This window comes from Acipenser ruthenus, chromosome 10 (assembly GCF_902713425.1).
Source record: "Acipenser ruthenus chromosome 10, fAciRut3.2 maternal haplotype, whole genome shotgun sequence".
NCBI classification, from domain to species: domain Eukaryota; kingdom Metazoa; phylum Chordata; class Actinopteri; order Acipenseriformes; family Acipenseridae; genus Acipenser; species Acipenser ruthenus.
Window position 1 is genome coordinate 40739500 of NC_081198.1, and position 18330 is coordinate 40757829.

General features: G+C 36.3%; 1 protein-coding gene across 1 annotated transcript in view; it reads left to right on the forward strand.

Annotated features, from left to right (window-relative positions):
• Window positions 1–18330, forward strand: part of dnah9l (dynein, axonemal, heavy polypeptide 9 like) — a 67248-nt gene that overhangs the window by 28349 nt on the left and 20569 nt on the right. The window contains exons 35-55 of the mRNA XM_059031329.1: window positions 106–244; window positions 423–515; window positions 1092–1286; window positions 1812–1889; window positions 2128–2260; window positions 3561–3688; window positions 4294–4442; window positions 4808–4958; window positions 5546–5677; window positions 5951–6124; window positions 7875–8079; window positions 8629–8794; window positions 8912–9014; window positions 9638–9877; window positions 10798–10959; window positions 11387–11580; window positions 12409–12571; window positions 13008–13131; window positions 14033–14175; window positions 15367–15528; window positions 17814–18047. Of these exons, the coding sequence (XP_058887312.1) occupies window positions 106–244; window positions 423–515; window positions 1092–1286; window positions 1812–1889; window positions 2128–2260; window positions 3561–3688; window positions 4294–4442; window positions 4808–4958; window positions 5546–5677; window positions 5951–6124; window positions 7875–8079; window positions 8629–8794; window positions 8912–9014; window positions 9638–9877; window positions 10798–10959; window positions 11387–11580; window positions 12409–12571; window positions 13008–13131; window positions 14033–14175; window positions 15367–15528; window positions 17814–18047 (3268 nt within the window). The remainder of the gene's footprint in view (window positions 1–105; window positions 245–422; window positions 516–1091; window positions 1287–1811; window positions 1890–2127; window positions 2261–3560; window positions 3689–4293; window positions 4443–4807; window positions 4959–5545; window positions 5678–5950; window positions 6125–7874; window positions 8080–8628; window positions 8795–8911; window positions 9015–9637; window positions 9878–10797; window positions 10960–11386; window positions 11581–12408; window positions 12572–13007; window positions 13132–14032; window positions 14176–15366; window positions 15529–17813; window positions 18048–18330) is intronic.

Consider the following 18330-nt stretch of genomic DNA (forward strand, 5'->3'; position numbering starts at 1 on the left):
TTCGGAATGGTTTCAGCTCAGTGAAATTGGACACATACAGCAATTACATGTATGATGTCCGTTTTATTATTATTATTTTTATTATTATGTTCTTTCTGTTAACAGGCCATGCGCAATGGTGATTCCGGATTTTGAGCTGATCTGTGAGATAATGTTAGTTGCTGAAGGATTCATTGACGCTAGACTACTCGCCAGAAAGTTCATTAGCCTGTACACACTCTGTCGAGAGTTGCTGTCGAAACAGGTGGGGGGGGGGGATCCCATATTTAACATATTCCATCCAGATTTACACTTTCAATCCTGTTACTTTTTACAACTGTTTGTGTTCAAAAGACAGTTCCTACTCATCTAATTATTTGCATACCTTTGTTGTTTAGTTCCTACTCATCTAATTATTTGCATACCTTTGTTGTAATTTACAGGACCATTATGACTGGGGTCTGAGAGCGATTAAATCTGTCTTGGTAGTGGCTGGTTCTCTAAAGAGGGGTGACAGAAACAGACCTGAGGACCAGGTAATGTAAATGGAACAGTAAAACAGCCGAGGTGTGAAGAATCAGAAGTATACCAACAATAGAGAAGGGTTAATATTGCAAGAAATAAATCATTAATTGAAGTAATTATGACTTTAATTATGAAGTTGTGAAATATTATTTCATTTTGATACCCTAACAGATAGAAAATTGTAGTTTAAATTTAGGGAAGCTAGTTATTTTCCACAGCTTTGAAATTTCTCTATTCCATAGAGAAGTCTGGACACAGACAAAATGTATGCATTATTTATTCAAGCATAATTTTCCCCAGGCACTTTTGTGCTAAATGATGTTAAAAACAATTAACAAACAAATTGAACAAAAGAGTTTGGGACTGCGACCTCGTACGCATGCAGTTGTCTATGAAAAAGCATTGTGGTGAGTAAAATACAATTGGTTTGTTAGTCTATGTTAGTGAAGGTAGCAGCTTGAGTTTAACAAGCCATATGGGTTGTAATTGTTGAAGTATGATAAATCCATAATGTTTGTTCATTTTATGCCTTTTTGTTATGGTTTGTTTTTATTACATTACATTTCATCCTTGGTCCCCTTTCTCAGGTTCTGATGCGTGCCCTAAGGGATTTTAACCTGCCAAAAATAGTAACTAACGATGTGCCCATCTTCCTGGGTCTGATAAGCGACCTGTTCCCACTGCTGGATGTGCTGAGAAAGAGAGACCTGGATTTAGAACAGATGGCGCGCCAGTCCATTGCAGAGCTCCGCCTCCAACCAGAAGAAAACTTCATACTGAAGGTGGGATAACGACTTTCTGCTTAGTTTATTGTAAATTGAATGGAGGCTGTAATGTTCCGTGTTTGATGCCATCAGCAGCAACATATGGCTAATGTCTTTTCAGCTATAAACATAAACTGACTTAAATGCTTAGTTTTAATCTTTCTCCGATACAAGTTTTGTATGTGAACAGATGCTGCCAGTAGGATTTCTTCTTGTATAAAGCATCAGTTTGTGATTTGGAATTTTTGGATGAAAAAAAGATTCATCATATTATGGTATTATAAGTGATATTTTTGTATATTAATTGTGGGGAGTTATCCTTGAGTTGTGATCACTAACTAATCATTATGATATAATTAACCATCATATTTTTTTGTATGTGTTTTTTTCCCCCAGCAGTCAACCCATAGCCATTGTGGGTCTATTCAGTAGTTTCATAGAAATCTGTTGATGAAAATGAAATGAAATCAAGTATAAAATGCTAGTACTTATTAAACCAGTATGCTCCTAGTATAATAATCTATTGTATGTTTCACTCTGCAGGTTTCTCAGCTAGAAGAGCTTTTAGCAGTAAGGCATTCAGTCTTTATTGTTGGAAATGCTGGAGCTGGCAAAAGTCAGGTGCAGTAAATTGCTTTTAATTTGAATACATTTAGCTTTTAAATCTTTTCGTCTTTTTGAATAAATCTTTCTAATTTAGGAATAATTGTAAAGGTAAGCACAAGTTGCGGTTTTCATGTCAAAACGTCTAGATTTACAAAGAAACTTCAATACAATCAACTATGCAAGGCTTTTCTTACAAAATTTAAACCCCATGTTTTTTTTTTGTTTTGTTTTTGGGGGGTTTTTTTTGGCATAGATTTTAAAAACCCTGCATAGGACGTACACCAACATGAAGATCAAGCCAATATGGAATGACATCAACCCCAAAGCTGTAACAACAGATGAGCTTTTTGGGTTTCTTCACCCTTCCACAAGGGAATGGAAGGACGGTAAATCAAGATTATATGGCGAAGAATTTCTGGTTTCCGAATTAATGTTTTACTTCACTTTTTACACCACTGCAGGCCAAGCAGTGATGAAGTTAGTCCTTTCTCTTTAGTGCCAAATGTATTATTATTATTATTATTATTATTTATTTCTTAGCAGACGCCCTTATCCAGGGCGACTTACAATCGCAAGCAAATACAAATACATTCAAGTGTTACAATATAAGTCATACAATAAGAACAAGAAATACAATAATTCTCAAGTGTGACAAACCACAATTCAATAATACAGCAGATAATAGTGAAAGTTACATCAGGATATGATTAAATAGTGATAGTTACATCAGGATATGATTAAGTACAAAATACTACAGATTAAACACTTGGCAGATTACAATAATCTGAGGTACAGGATTAAATGCAGTAAAATAGGGGGCAGATAAGAGCAAAATAAAGCATATTTAAATGAAGGGTGATAGTGTCCCAGGATACAACAGAGGAGTTCTACAGGTGCTGTTTGAAGAGGTGAGTCTTAAGGAGGCGCCGGAATGTGGTCAGGGACTGGGCAGTCCTGACATCTGTAGGAAGGTCGTTCCACCACTGCGGAGCAAGGGTGGAGAAGGAGCGGGCTCGGGAGGCAGGGGAGCGTAGCGGAGGTAGAGCCAGTCTTCTAGTGCAGGCAGAGCGGAGAGGTCGAGTGGGGGTGTAGGGAGAGGTGAGGGTCTGGAGGTAGCTGGGTGCAGTCTGATCAAGGCATCTGTAGGCTAGTACAAGAGTCTTGAACTGGATGCGAGCGGTGATTGGGAGCCAGTGGAGCGAGCGGAGTAGTGGAGTAGCGTGGGCGAAGCGAGGTAGAGAGAACACCAGGCGAGCAGCAGAGTTCTGGATGAGCTGGAGCGGACGGGTGGCGGACGCAGGGAGGCCAGCCAGGAGGGAGTTGCAGTAGTCTAGGCGGGAGAGTACCAGGGCCTGGACCAGGAGCTGGGTAGCAAATGTAGAGAGTAGCAAATGTAGAGAGCAACCCCCTGATTGTAAACATGTCTCTGAACAAGCCCACTAAATGGATGTACATTTCAGTGTTTTATGTTGAGCATTCATTTTAACATAGTTCAAGTTGGGATCTCTTTTGATGTATTGCCTATAAAACCCCTTCCTTGGAAAACACAATCATTACTATCCAAGATCAAATTAATTCCAGATGCCAAAGTTTTTAATAAAAGTACTTCAATATTGATAAACCAAATTATGGAATGGCTTCCTTATGAAATGCTATAACAGCTGCTAACTATACTTCATGCTTTAGGATTGTTTTCCTCAACAATGAGAGAGCTTTCCAGCATTTCTCATGAGGGCCCCAAATGGATCGTTCTGGATGGGGACATTGATCCTATGTGGATAGAGTCACTTAACACTGTAATGGATGACAACAAGGTTAGTATAACCAAGACTGCTAAGATGCAGAAACTCAATCAGTATGCTGATTTATAGTCAAACTAATCACATATGGGACAATAGAATACAAAACGCACATACATATGTGGGTCTCAATTACTGGTAATAAGTGCACAGATGTTCTTGGTATTAGGAAAACCACATCCAGTTGTCATGCTTCAGGATGAAAATTGTGTTTGTGTTGCACACAGTAATTGGTAGTCATGTAACAGCACATTCCTATTTAAATGTTTGCCCACATTTACTTTAAATTTTGTTTTTGTTTCTGTTTAGTTTTTTCTCTGAAACCTGCCTCCTTAGAAATCTGCTACAGCATCTCTGGTTTTCATTTGCAATTTTGTTTGCTAACTGTAGTCAATACAATTATAGTATTTTAAGTCATTTGAAACAGTTGGATAGTAGCAGTAAAATGTTTATACTGAAAATTATAGGTTAAAATATATGATTAATGGATTCAATGTTTCCCTATTTTCCCTTGGCAAAAGTCATGTTACTGTCCAGCAAGCAGCTCATCCCATGACCCATAGCAATAGAGTGCTTTTTTTAGGCACTTTATAAAACCCACAGTTCTTCACCTTTACCAGGTTCTTACACTGGCTAGTAATGAGCGCATCTCTTTGACATCGTCCATGAGGCTGTTGTTTGAAATCAGCCACTTGCGGGCAGCTACTCCAGCCACTGTATCCAGAGCCGGCATTCTCTATGTCAATCCCCAGGACCTGGGTTGGAGTCCGTAAGTATGCTGTGCATATTGACTGCTGGTGTAAACCCACAGTGGGTTTACAAAATGAATAGGCTGTTCCTGAGCTATACTGCACAGTTTTATAGACAGTTCACATGCTTTGTGTGACCACAGTAAATCAGGGTGTGGGTGTATGACCTGTGCCAGGTTATAATACATCACCGTTAGAGTGGGTGAATGAATGTCACACCCTGATCTACTGTTCAAAATCCACAGCTTTTTGTACTGTAGCATGAAGACGAAAAACATACATTGAAGACAATAATTATTTCACCCCTTTTCACACTTTTTATGTAAAGCCTACTGGGGGGACAATACAGTGTGAAAATGTAAAATGAACCTATTTTCATTTTTAGGTGTGTAGCCAGCTGGATTGACACTCGGAACGCTCAGTCAGAAAGAGCAAATCTGACTATATTGTTTGACAAGTATGTCCCTTACTGCCTGGAGCAAGTAAGATGTAATCTAAAAACTATAACCCCAATCCCTGAAAACAGCATGGTGCAGGTAAGCAGGACAGATCTGCCTGTTTAGCTTTTTTTTTCATGGTCTGCCACCTTCTAACCAGTCACCACCTGGGCTCCCCTCACCCGCAGGAGTGGCTTGAGAAGGCTTGTGTGGGTGTGTACAGTATAAGGGAGGTTGGATTGGGCTTTGAACTACCATGTAGATTTCCTAATTTGTTCATCTTGATTTGCTTCCCAAATTGGCTGTGAGTTCTCATTCAGAATGTCCACATTTTGTCCCTTTTTTTCCCCAAAAAATTCTTGCATTCATTCCTTACATTGTTTTTATACTATTTATCCATCCAAGACATACAATTATACTCAGAGGAAAGTTAGTATTGCAATACAATTACTGTAAGGAAATGTTAGACAGGTTTTTGTCAATGTGAAGCACCACCAAAACTTTGATACATTTGTACGTGTATGTTGTGCATTTTAGTGATGCTGTTCTTTCTTTGTAATGTATATGGTAGATTGTAAAGTCCTGACTGCTTTGTATTTAATTTTCACTCATATTTGATAGTAAAACTAAAGGTCATGTTCATTTTTCCACTCAATCATCTTTGATGGTTTTACTTAATGTTTTAGACCTTGTGTTCTTTGCTGGAGTGTCTGCTTACTCCTGAAAACACTCCCCCAGACTCCCCCCGAGAACTCTACGAAACATATTTTGTGTTTGCTTGTGTTTGGGCTTTTGGTGGAGCACTCTTCCAGGATCAAGTGAGTGCATTTCCATACAAAACATTGCTAACAATCCTTTTAACTGACACTCGACTGGAAAGTTATATGTAATTGTGAAAATGTTGTAGTTTGTAAAAAACCAGTTTGTGCATAATCCATTACATTTTCTTTTATTTATTTATTTTTTTGTTTTTTTTATTTTCTGTTGTTATTTTTTTATAATGTTTAATGTCCTATTGTAAACAGACACTTTAAAAAATCAGTAAAAGTCGCATTAACATATTTGTTCCATTTGTTTGCATTTTTTCTTAGCTAATTGATTATCGCTTGGAGTTCAGTCGCTGGTGGTCTAAGGAGATGAGAGCAGTAAAATTCCCTTCCCAGGGTACAGTGTTTGATTATTTTATTGACCCTGATACCAAGAAGTTTGTGCCCTGGGCAGACAAGACTCCTGTCTTTGAACTGGAGCCTGACGTACCTTTACAGGTAACATTTCTGAAAGGGATATATGATAAGCTTTATATTCCAAGTTAAATGATTCAATTCAATGAGTGACATGCATCTGTGATAATAATAATTTTATAATAGCTGTAATACCTGTTGTATGATTACTTTATCAAGTCATGCAAAATAAAAGTGTGTACGTTTCAACTTCAAGACACATTTTAATAATACTTTTTTTTTTTTTTTTTTTAACACCGTCTTTTAATAAAATAAAAATCATGCAGGGTGCAGTCTTTCCAGTCTGGTAATTAAGTCTAAAAGTGAGTTACAGAGCAGTTGCCATTAACCCTATTGTCAGCTTTATCTCTACAATATTAATATTTTACCAATACTGAAAATGAAATGATTTGCTGACTATATAACCTATTAGACACTCAGAAATGTGTTTCAAAGTACCAAGTAAATAGTGGATAGAATTAAGAAGTCTCAATAAAGAATTCAAGGATGCCAAGGACTAGATCCTAGTGGGATCCTGTACTTTTTAAATCCCTGTTGGCTATTACATTTTATTGTTTCTGATATTTGTTCTCGATTGCAAATTAACAGCCTCCCTTGTGCCGTTCAGTTTCTTTTCTGAAGACAAGGTTTAAATTTGATCTAACTGCCCGGATTTACAGCTTTTCTATATTTCACAAAGCAGAATCAATAATGTGACTGAAGTGAAGAAGATAAAAATTTATGGTATCTTGCAATTTAATGGTTGAAAAGATGCAATTTGAAAGATCATAAATTGTGAAGGAGTTTATGCTTCATTGCCCCTGATTCAGTGCTTGCTGTTAGAACTTGATTTGTGACTGTCTGCAAAGTGTGATTAATGGTGTGATCAATGCATGCCATGGTGCGGTACAGCGGTCCTAATGCTCTTCATTAGAATAAATACAATAAATTGACTGCAGCTTTATAAAAACTCTGTAATGGTTAAAAATCCAAAAAATGTCATTCTCCAGCTACAATTTAGCTCTTCTCTGGCTGTGTCCAACGCCACAACATCACTCATGACATTTTTCTTTTTTGAAACGTTACTGGAATCTATACAGATCTGGTTAACTCTATGCAAAGATTATTGAAGAAAGGAAAATAGATGATTGGGTGGACTGAACTAGGCTGTGTTGTTGAAAGCGTCTTACCACATTGCAAAAAGGGATTTTTCATTATATAATAACTGTAATCCAGGTGTCGTTATTTTGAAATTCTGTGTTAGGGGGAGGGGGGGAGCAGTTTGCAAAGTATTTATGCAGAAAATTGCATTTCATGATAATAAGAAATATTATGGAGCAGCATATATTTGTTGGCCTGTATAATAATGTTTACTGTGAATTAATATTTTACCATTTATTTAATGAATACATGCTTTGTTGAAAAAAAAAAAAAAAACTTGTTTCAGTCACAAACATTTAAAGGTGTAGTTAAACACTATGAGCTGACAGTGGAAATTGAGAGCGGTGGCCAGTGGGTATTTTCTGTAAAATGCTGTAGCACAACAAATGCTGTGGGGATAAAAAAGGAAATGACTTTGTTTAGCTTCCTGTGCTATAACAAAGAATTGCAGATAATATGCATTGCCTTAAAAACAAAACAGTCCACACTTCAAAAACAGTATACAGCACTGAAATATAGTTAAATGATGTTTTAGTATACAGAGTGATATTCATATGAAATGGAAGTTCTTTACTGTGTTGTGACAGAATAAACTGTAATTAATGTGGTCATTGTTTTTGTTTGTTTTCATTAGACCGTCCTTGTTTATACATCAGAGACCATTTGCCTGAGTTATTTTGTGGATTTACTTTTGAACAAAGGGAAGCCGGTCATGCTCATTGGGAATGCTGGTGTTGGGAAGACTATCCTGGTCTCTGAGAAGGTGTCCAAGCTATCTGAAGATTATATGGTGGCCAAAGTCCCTTTCAATTACTATACCACCTCTGCCATGTTACAGCGTAAGTACAGCCATACCAAAGATATTACATACAGTACATCATACTAATAAAAACACTCTGCAGAATTCAGGGAGATCATCAGGGGCTCATTATATCTGCTTAATTCTGCTTGAAAACATTTAATTGCGTAATATGGATGATAGATTATATTTCTATGAAGGAGAATATCTTATAGTTCCTACTTTTTATTATATTTTATACTATAACACACACAAAGTTTAGGGACACAATTCTTTGGGAGTACGGTAGTTGATAGCAGTGTATAACAATAGGATCTTTTTATTTATTTATTTAATTGTTTTTAATAAGTCAAAGAGAACTGATTTGTTATTTAAAATAATCATATTGAGTGCATGTTAAATAGCTCCTAAGTAATCTTTTAATTGCATGATTTGTATTTTTTTGAATGCATGGCACTTTATAAACACATTTACAAGGACGAATAGTTTGATTTTTTTTTTTTAAATCAGTTTTTGTCTGAAGTTTTTCGGTCTTGGCTGGTTTCTTTTGGTAATAGCTTGTTTTATATAAACCCTTATACATTAACAGGTGTTCTTGAAAAACCTTTAGAAAAGAAAGCTGGACGAAATTATGCTCCACCAGGTACAAAAAAACTAATCTATTTCATTGATGATCTTAACATGCCTGAGGTTGATGCCTATGGTACTGTCCAGCCCCACACGCTCATTCGACAGCATCTGGATTACTGCCATTGGTAAGGACTCTTCCTTTAGAACAAGTTGACAGAATGAGCATATGGATAGTACCAACATTTTAAAAAGGATAATGTTATCTCCAAACATATCTTACATTTGTGCAAACTGTTTTTCAGGTATGACAGACAGAAGTTATCTCTGAAGGAAATACACAATTGTCAGTATATAACCTGCATGAATCCTGCAGCTGGTAGTTTTTCAGTAAACCCAAGACTGCAGGTAAATGAAAGTAATAATTTGGTAAACACTTTCTCATAATGTCTCTTAAACAGAGTGAACAGTTAAATTACATTTGTTTTACATTGTTTCTTGGTTGTTATTTGAAGTGTTTAATTCCTTTCAGATTAACATTTTCAGTTTCTTTCCTGTTGAATGTCACAATAACATAATATAAGTAGCAGTTGTTTGATACTGGAGAGTTTTGATAATTTTTTATTTCGAGGTATATGCAGGATATCGCTTTGATGGTTTCTTCAAATGTGTATTTGATTTCCGTGGCTTATTATAATTTATTTGTAAAATTAACAAATACTATATAAAAGGAATGTCAAAGACTACTGGGTGGTAGAGTGGTTCCATGTCTTTCAATTCATGTTGATTTATTGTAAACCCATTGTAGAAGATGTGTCTTTAGGCAAAGACACGCAGAGCTCTGGATAAGCCTGATTTTGGTTATTTCAACCCACATAAAATCGAAAGCTTTACCTCAAAATGCAGTTGGCCTAAAATGAAAGCATTTTGCTTCCAAAAAGAATGCCAGGCTGGCAGCTGCAATTGGGAAACACATTCATTTCATTTTCTCATATCCTGTTTTGTTCTTTGTTGTTTATCCCCCCCCCCAGAGGCATTTCTCAGTGTTTGCTGTTCATTTTCCTGGTGTTGATGCTTTGGCTACAATCTACAGCAGCATCCTTAATGCTCACTTCCAGCAGGGTGTATTCAGCTATGGCGTAACCAAATCAGTCAGTACTCTGATCCAAGCTGCAATCTGTCTGCATCAGAAAATGACCCAGAATTTCCTGCCCACAGCGATTCGATTCCATTACATTTTTAATTTGAGGGATTTGTCCAACATCTTCCAGGTATTGTTCTATTGGTAGTTGTGTGGTTTTGTTGCAAGATATTTTACCCTATTTGATGTTCCTTTGGGTGGGGCAAAGTCCTGCATGTTTTCTTTAGCCTGCAGGAAGCCCTCTGTCGCTGACCAATTACATCTCCTGATGTGTCACCTAAAACTGTTTTTTTTTGTGTAAACTGGTGTCTCTTTTGTTCTACATTCATGTTCTTGACATTTCCAGGGTACAAAACTCGATGTAAAATGTTAACGTGGATTAAAAGTTTTCTCTCGCTGCATTGCTTGCAACATAATGTGTTGACCTTAATCTGTTTTGCTCCATAGGGATTAGTTTCCATACATAGCATAAAAAGAGGAAGGAATTGCATGTTATGGAATTCATATATGGTAGATATAAACAGTCCAATAGTCTGCCCAAACTACAGGTTGGAATGTGCTCTATGCTGTTCAGTTTGTATAATAACTGACTTAAAGTAGTGTGAGTTTATTAGAACACCCCATTGCTTCTGTTGTTTTGATTTGTTGTGCATTTGAAATCAAACCACTGGAACTGAAAGTCATGGAAAATTGTCAAAATAGGCAAATTAGTGAGTGTCTAATTTAACTGATTAATAGGGCACACATGCAATTCATTTAAATTAGTACGAGAAAAGGAACACATAGCCACAAATGATAAAATGCACAATACTTTTTAGAAGTTGTTTAAGATGCCTAATTAAAGCACAAAGTGGTCTTAACATTTTCGCACGAGTGCCTATAGTTTCTATATCACTGATTACTGCCTGAAAATTTAAATTCTCAAACTTAGAGGTTTTCATGCAGGTAGGTATATAAAGGATATAAAGGACAGATTTAATAAATGTGCACACTACTGTTAGCACCAGGAATTTATGACATGAACTCAAATGTCTGTCTTTCTGATTGCAGGGAATCCTCTTCACTGCTCCAGAATGTGTCAGATATCCCATCGATTTAGTTTATTTATGGCTTCATGAATCCTCCAGAGTTTATTCTGACAAACTTATGGAAGAAAAAGACGTTGAGCTTTTCACCAAGATACTCATTGATATCGGAAAGAGATACTTTGAGGTACTTGTGGTGTTTTGTGAAGGAATTCAGCATGCATACATGTCAATTTGTTTTTCCTCACAAATGTAGTTAATTATTCTCCATATGAAGTTTTTTATTTTTATTTTTTGGTTTAAATATAACTATGTATGGTAAAAACTGTTTCATTGGTAAAGAGAAAACGGGGAGGGATGGGGCAAAAAAGAATTTATACTGTCAGTTTTTACAATTTATTTTATTTGGTTAAACTCTAAAATAATGGCAGCAAATTGCTAGGAATTCCAGTGGAGGGGTTGTTCTCCCTACAGTGTTCTATTGGAATTCATTATGAGTCTGCAGCAATTTTTTAATGTTACCTTTTTTAAAGGTATTCTATTGCAATTCGGATAAATTACCTCGTTATCACCTCTCGTTCTACATAATGTGCAATGTTTATTTTTTATTCTAGGGCATTGACGAACATATATTTATCCACCAGCCCCTCATTTACTGTCACTTTGCACACGGAGTTGGAGACCCTCGCTACTTCCCAGTGTCTGACTGGGAAAAACTACATAAAATATTAACTGAGGCTTTGGAGCACTACAATGAACTGCATGCTGTGATGAACCTCGTCCTTTTTGAAGAAGCCATGCAGCATATGTATTTATTTTACAAGCTATACCCTGTGATTGCTTGTGTTGTTCCTCATCTTCTACTAGACATGCATGAATTGTGTTGCGATTAAGCAACATAAACCTTTTTAGTGGGCATTATGGTCTGGTGGCTGGCCATGGCTACATGGAAAGTAGGGAGTTTATTGAAAATAAAAGGTCACATTTCTAGCAGTCGCTAAAGGTTTTATTTTTACCTTTGTTAGCGACAGTGGCAGTTGGTTGGCTGATGTATTGTTGGCATAGAGTAAATTAATGGGTAGGACTTGGGATTACATGGCATACATAGTCACGTTATAACATGGCAATAGCTGTGTAATTACCAAAGCTTCCTGCTCGTATATGGTTGTTACTGGTGAAATAACTAATTACATGGGAATGGCCATGCTGTTACTATGTAATTAGGTCAGATATAAAGCTGCTCCATGTAATTACTGTGTAAGAACAAGAACTATTGGTATTTACCCAGTTATTACAATGTAATTACAAGGTTCTAAAGTGCTGCTGATGAATATATGGGGAGGGGGGGCAGGGGATAAGTATCTGTAAAATAAACAGATTTCAAGGCATCCTATTTTTTTGGTGTACAATTTAGCATGATGGCAACACACCAAGGAAATTAATGTGTCAGAAGTCATCTACCTCATAGTAGTGTCCACTAATTTAGTTTTCAGAATGAATAATACAGGTTTTAAGGTTTATGATTTTTACATATGTGTGAACTTGCTGGCTGGTGATTTGGTGCTTTTTTTATTGTGTGTTCAGTACAGTATAGCACTGCATTCATTTTCTGAAAATGAACATGCTTTCCCTGTAGATGCCGTATCAGTCGTATTCTGGAGGCCCCTCATGGCAATGCACTTCTGATTGGGGTTGGAGGCAGTGGGAAGCAGAGTTTATGCCGTCTCGCCGCATTTCTCAGTGTGCTTGAAGTCTTTCAGATAACTCTTCGCAAAGGTTATGGCATACATGATCTAAAGGTAAGAGGAAATGCATGCAAAAAGCCTTCTATGTGTTTATATAGGTAATTTTCCCTTTTTGTTCTTGATCGTTTTTCTGCTTTTATATTCTGTTATGTTTAAAACTGAATTTCTGAGGACCTGATTTCACAGTATTTTAATTGTAGTAATAATATTAATAAGTGGGTCAATAAATAGCTCCAGCAGGATTCAAAAAGATTTAGTGCATGGCAGTATTTACAGTAGATCCACTTCTGTTTTAGGTCATTAAAATATCTGTTACATCTGCACTGCTGGCTCTTGGTGGTTATTCTTTCTGAGAGCACGTTCAGTCCTGAGGTTCAGCTGGTTATAACCGGCACACTTTATTATTTGTTTTATATAGACAGATAGATCTATTCATCTGAACTCATTTAGAATACATTCATTGTTAAATTATAATTACTTTTTTATATAGAGTGACATTGCTGCTCTTTATATGAAAGTTGGGGTGAAGAACATTGGAACAGTGTTCCTCCATACAGACGCTCAGATACCAGATGAACGCTTTCTAGTGCTAATTAATGACATGCTGGCATCAGGTAATGTATGCAATTCATTTGAGTGATGCAGGTTAGGGCATTATAATAATAGCAGCAGAGATTTCTGGTTTAAAATGACAAACATGTACATCATCAAAACACTTCAGACATATACATTTTAAATAGGCTCGGGTCACTTGAGTTTTGAATAGGCTTCATCAGCGGTGGTTAGGGGTTAGCCTTGCATATTAGTTATAATGGAGCTATTAAGTCACCTTATGTGACCCAAGTAAAATAAACAGCTTAACATAATCAGTTGCAATCAGTAACTGCAGAGTTCATTATAATAGTATATTATAGTAATATATATATATATATATAATTTCATATTGTTCACATATGAAAGGGCCTAAAAAAATAATAACACCGTTTAAGTTTTATTTTAAAAAGATTTCTGATATTGTTCAGATATTTTTCATCTCATTGAACATAAAGGCTGATTTAACCTTTTAAAGGTAAAGTTGAAGTGTCAGCATAATTAAAAATGAGATTTAATACTAATGAGCAGACCTATAAAGAAAGACTTAATAACTAGGTGCCATAAAAATCATCTAACATGTAGTATTAAAAAAACATGAATGAAGATGAAAATATAATTCCTATGTAGTTGTAAAAAGTGAAGAATACTCCAGGTTCTAAAACACTAAGATTAATTGTGGTGGTGCTATCTATATAATAGATACAAAAAAATAATAATAATTTATTTATTTGGTTACATTTTATGCAGTGTTAAATAATTGTATACAGATATCAGATAGCACCACCCAAAATTACAGTTTAATCCTACACCACACATATTTTCAGATTAAATTATGTTTTTTTAAACTAGAGGGATGGATAGAGACATTTATAGGAACGCCCACATGACTGAGGGACTGCTTACATTTGTTTAAATTGTCAGGAGATGTTCCGGACCTGTTTAGTGAGGAGGAAGCAGACTGTATCATTGCCTCTATTCGGATGGAGCTGCGTGGACTGGGACTCCTAGACACCAGAGAAAACTGCTGGCAGTTCTTCATTGACAGGATTCGTAGACAGCTGAAGGTCAACTCTTAAAACTCATTAAACAGGAGTATTTTTGCATGCAGAAAATAAAACTATACACAGCTGTTAGTGTTTATGTATGATAATGTTTTATTCAGCACATGTAGGAGACTTGAATACGTTGAAGTCTTGAATACATTGACCGTGAAGTCCATGATTTGAGGCAAAGGTTTATCTCTGTGCAAGTAGTCATTTGATAGAACTATCATGTTACAAATCCTCTTTCTATCTTTCCAGTTTTTAATTTTTTTATTTGTAATATTAACACAGAAAGGTAATTAAAAACTGGAGGAAACACTTTGAAGATGCACCCTCGAAGTCCAGTGTGGTCCAGTGGTTAAAGAAAAGGGCTTGTAACCAGGAGGTCCCTGGTTCAAATCCCACCTCAGCCACTGACTCATTGTGTGACCCTGAGCAAGTCACTTAACCTCCTTGTGCTCTGTCTTTCGGGTGAGACGTAATTGTAAGTGACTCTGCAGCTGATGCATAGTTCACACACCCTAGTCTCTGTAAGTCGCCTTGGATAAAGGTGTCTGCTAAATAAACAAATAAACAAATAATAATAATAATAATAATAATAATAATAATAATAATAATAATAATAATAATAATAACTTACTGTATGTTGATCAAGCCAAACTACCTCTCTTTTTTTTAATAGTTAATCTCTGTAATATTCTACAGGACAATCTCCTGTTGAGTAAGTGGTAAACAAATCGACATGTAAATATGAAGCACTGTCAAAGAGGGTGCTTCTTTAAAATGAAATCTGTAAATGTGGTTGCAATATTTCTCTTAACGTCGCGTATTTTGTTTTCTCAGAGCAGTACAGTATTCCCAGACTTGACGACTCTGTAATGTGTGTCTGCGAAGGAGACAGGATGGCAATTATTTACATCCATGTGTTTTTAATTATAAACTATCCTGCAGTCAATACTGACTCATTGACAGTTAATACAGAAAACAAAATAACATAAATGCCATCTGTGGTCTGTCTAGAACCAATATTTGTAAACTGTGCATACAAACCCATGTTTACTTATTTGATATTTGTTTAACATGTTGTTAGCATTTGGTTTCCTCTGACTTCTGTAGCAATGTCTGTTACGGTTTTCTTTCATTTTTCTTTAAAACCTCTTTAAAAAAAAAGTTTGGCTAATGTTAGTTTTTATACAAACATGTCCTTTCCAGGTTGTTCTCTGCTTCTCTCCAGTTGGCTTCACTCTGAGAACGAGAGCAAGGAAGTTCCCAGCGCTGGTGAACTGCACAGCCATCGACTGGTTTCATGCTTGGCCTCAAGCAGCACTGGAATCTGTCAGTAGCACTTTTATTGAGGAGATAGATGGGCTGGATGTAAGTTTTGCACAAAACACATTTAATGCTCTATTTATGTATAAAATTGATTACTTTGGGAATTATCCAGCTAATTTTAGTAGCAGCTACTAGGAGAATTACAAGAGTAAACATTTTCAGGCAGGGTCATTTGGCTTTATTGTTTTCAAGACACTGGCGTGAGTCGCTTTTTTATGCAGAAAAACTATGCACTGTTATAAGGTCTGGAATAACACTTGAGGCTATATAACTTTTGAAAGCACCATAACCCTGTCTTCAGTTGGCTGCAGTTAGAACCATTTCAAGCCCTGAACAATCCACATCCATGCCACCTTTCAGTTATTTCTAAAGGCACCCAATCAAACACAACTCTGTATATGGGGACTTTATTTTGCAGTGGACCACCCACTCTGAGATACTGTAGCAGGTGCATGAGGGATTGTCAGGCAACGTAATGCCAATACTGCTGCAGCACAGTCATCTGGGGCCTGCAATGGTCTCCCAGTGTGCCCTTTCCAATCAGTACAGGTAGTCCCTGATACAGCTGTATACTGTTGGGGTTTATCTTGGGTTTTACTTTGTGACTACTACAAACTTTTATTAAAAACATGTATTTGCTGCATTTGGTTCCAAATGTTTTCTACTGCAGACCTAACTGTACAGTACAAGTTTACCTGCTCTATGTTTGTATGCCTGGCCTGGTACTGGGTGAACTCTCTCGGGTAACCTTTCGAGCTGCTTTCCTACTTTTAGTGTCCCATCCCCAAAAAGGATAAGAGAAAACCCTCCTGCAGCCCTGTTCCAATTATCCTGGGCAGCTGGATCTGCAGCCACTCCTGAAAGAAAAAAAAGAGAAATTTTATATTTTTTCAACAGGAAACTGTAAAATAATCGGAAAACTGAAGCGATTTCCTCCCAAGGTATTCCTAAACCTGTCCTGGAGGCACACATTAAGAGTTTTTAAAGTTCTTCTCGCTTGTGCGTTAGGCTGAGAGAGAAGTATAGCGGAACCCATTACTGTTGCCGTGATCAGTTACAATAGAAATAAATAATTCATGATGAAGGAAATTACTCTAATTAGCAGGCAGTTCAAGTCCTTTGATAAAACTGAAGTCTAATTCCGTGAAGGGCAGGAAGTGCTGTCATCAGTCAGCCCTGAAAAGATTAGCATCTATTATGAATGAGGTTAGGCACCCTAGTGAAGCCATGTGTGTCCTGGAGACAAACTTAATATGTTGGAAAATGGGACAAAGTTTGTCTCAAGAACACACCGTGACTCCTACTGGGCCATTGTGTGCAGGTACAAGCAAACAGCCATGCTCCTGTCATTCTCCCCCTGTCCATCATTCTGACAGCTGTGAAAATACATTTCCATGCAAAGTAGGGAATGAGCCGATAGTACTTTGTTTAGCAGCACACTGTGTCATATTCTGTTGAGCCTCAAATAAAAGGCCCCTAAATACAATCTCTATCTTTTATGATGCAGAGTGTTGTTTTGTTTTGATAAATCAAGGAAGGCTAGCAGTTCATTAACATAAGCTAGCAAAGTCTATTTGATAAGAAAAAACCTTTCTGAAAACCTCGATAACAATTACTCAGAATAGAGAAAGCACTGTTCTTTTTTTTTTTTTTTTTAAATCCGTGTTGACTATATATGACCATTAAAAACGCGGTTAAACATTTTAGCAGATAGCAATGAATAATTCCTGTGTAAAAGTAGTTAATGCCACTGTGTCACCCGAACATTGGTGGGCGTGAGATGCTGCCATTCTGAAGTGCACTGGGAAAGATAACAATAAATGGCTAATAGATACTTAATGAGCTTGATTTAAGTTGGTTTGTTATGAAAAATTAAGTAGCAAAGGGTGAATGTAGGCGATATAATAAGAGATTAATTTTAATAGAAATGAAATGCTGTAGGGTTTTAAAACACAACTGGGACTAACATGAAATATAAAGCACAATTAATAAGGAATGCAAAATTAATTCTGAACAGGCATCTTTAGATAATTACATGAAAGAAATACAAGCTTTTCCCAAAGCTTTTTTGAAATAATAATGTATAGTTTGATAATAAATGTATGTATGCAATATATATTTTAAATAACTATGCAATTTGAGACATTTAAAATATTACATACATCAAATACATTATGAAGTTAAAATGGTTTACTAAAAAATAAGCTGTGTTCTACTGTGTGTGTGTGTGTGTGTGTGTGTGTGTGTGTGTGTGTGTGTGTATATATATTCTCAAATTTATATAAATGTTAAAGACATGTTTTAACATGTTGTGAAATTCTTTTCAGCCTGAAGTTAAAGCTTCAGTTAGCCTGTTCATTTCTTATGCACACACCAGTGTGAATGAAGTCAATGTGAAGTACCAGCAGAATGAAAAGCATTATAATTACACCACACCTAAAAGCTTCTTGGAGCTGTTGAAACTCTATAAGAACCTGCTGGGTAAAAAGAGGAAAGAGTTAACACAGAAGATGGAAAGATTGGAAAATGGACTACAGAAACTGCAGACCACTGCTTCTCAAGTAAGTGTTTAGGCTTCAAAATGTATACTTACTGTAGCAGGGTAACAATTATTACAAAAATACAATTGACAATTGTGTATTTATTGTATTAATTGTTGATTTTGAACAATGGCTAACAATGGTGTTTTTTTTATATTTTTTATTGGGCAAAATGTCCAATAATTTTCGAAATTAATAATTTCCTCATATTCATTATACCAGCATTATTACTTCTTATTGAAATGTGAGCACACCACCCCAGAGAACCCAAATTAATTAAATACATTAAACAGAAGCCCAAGGC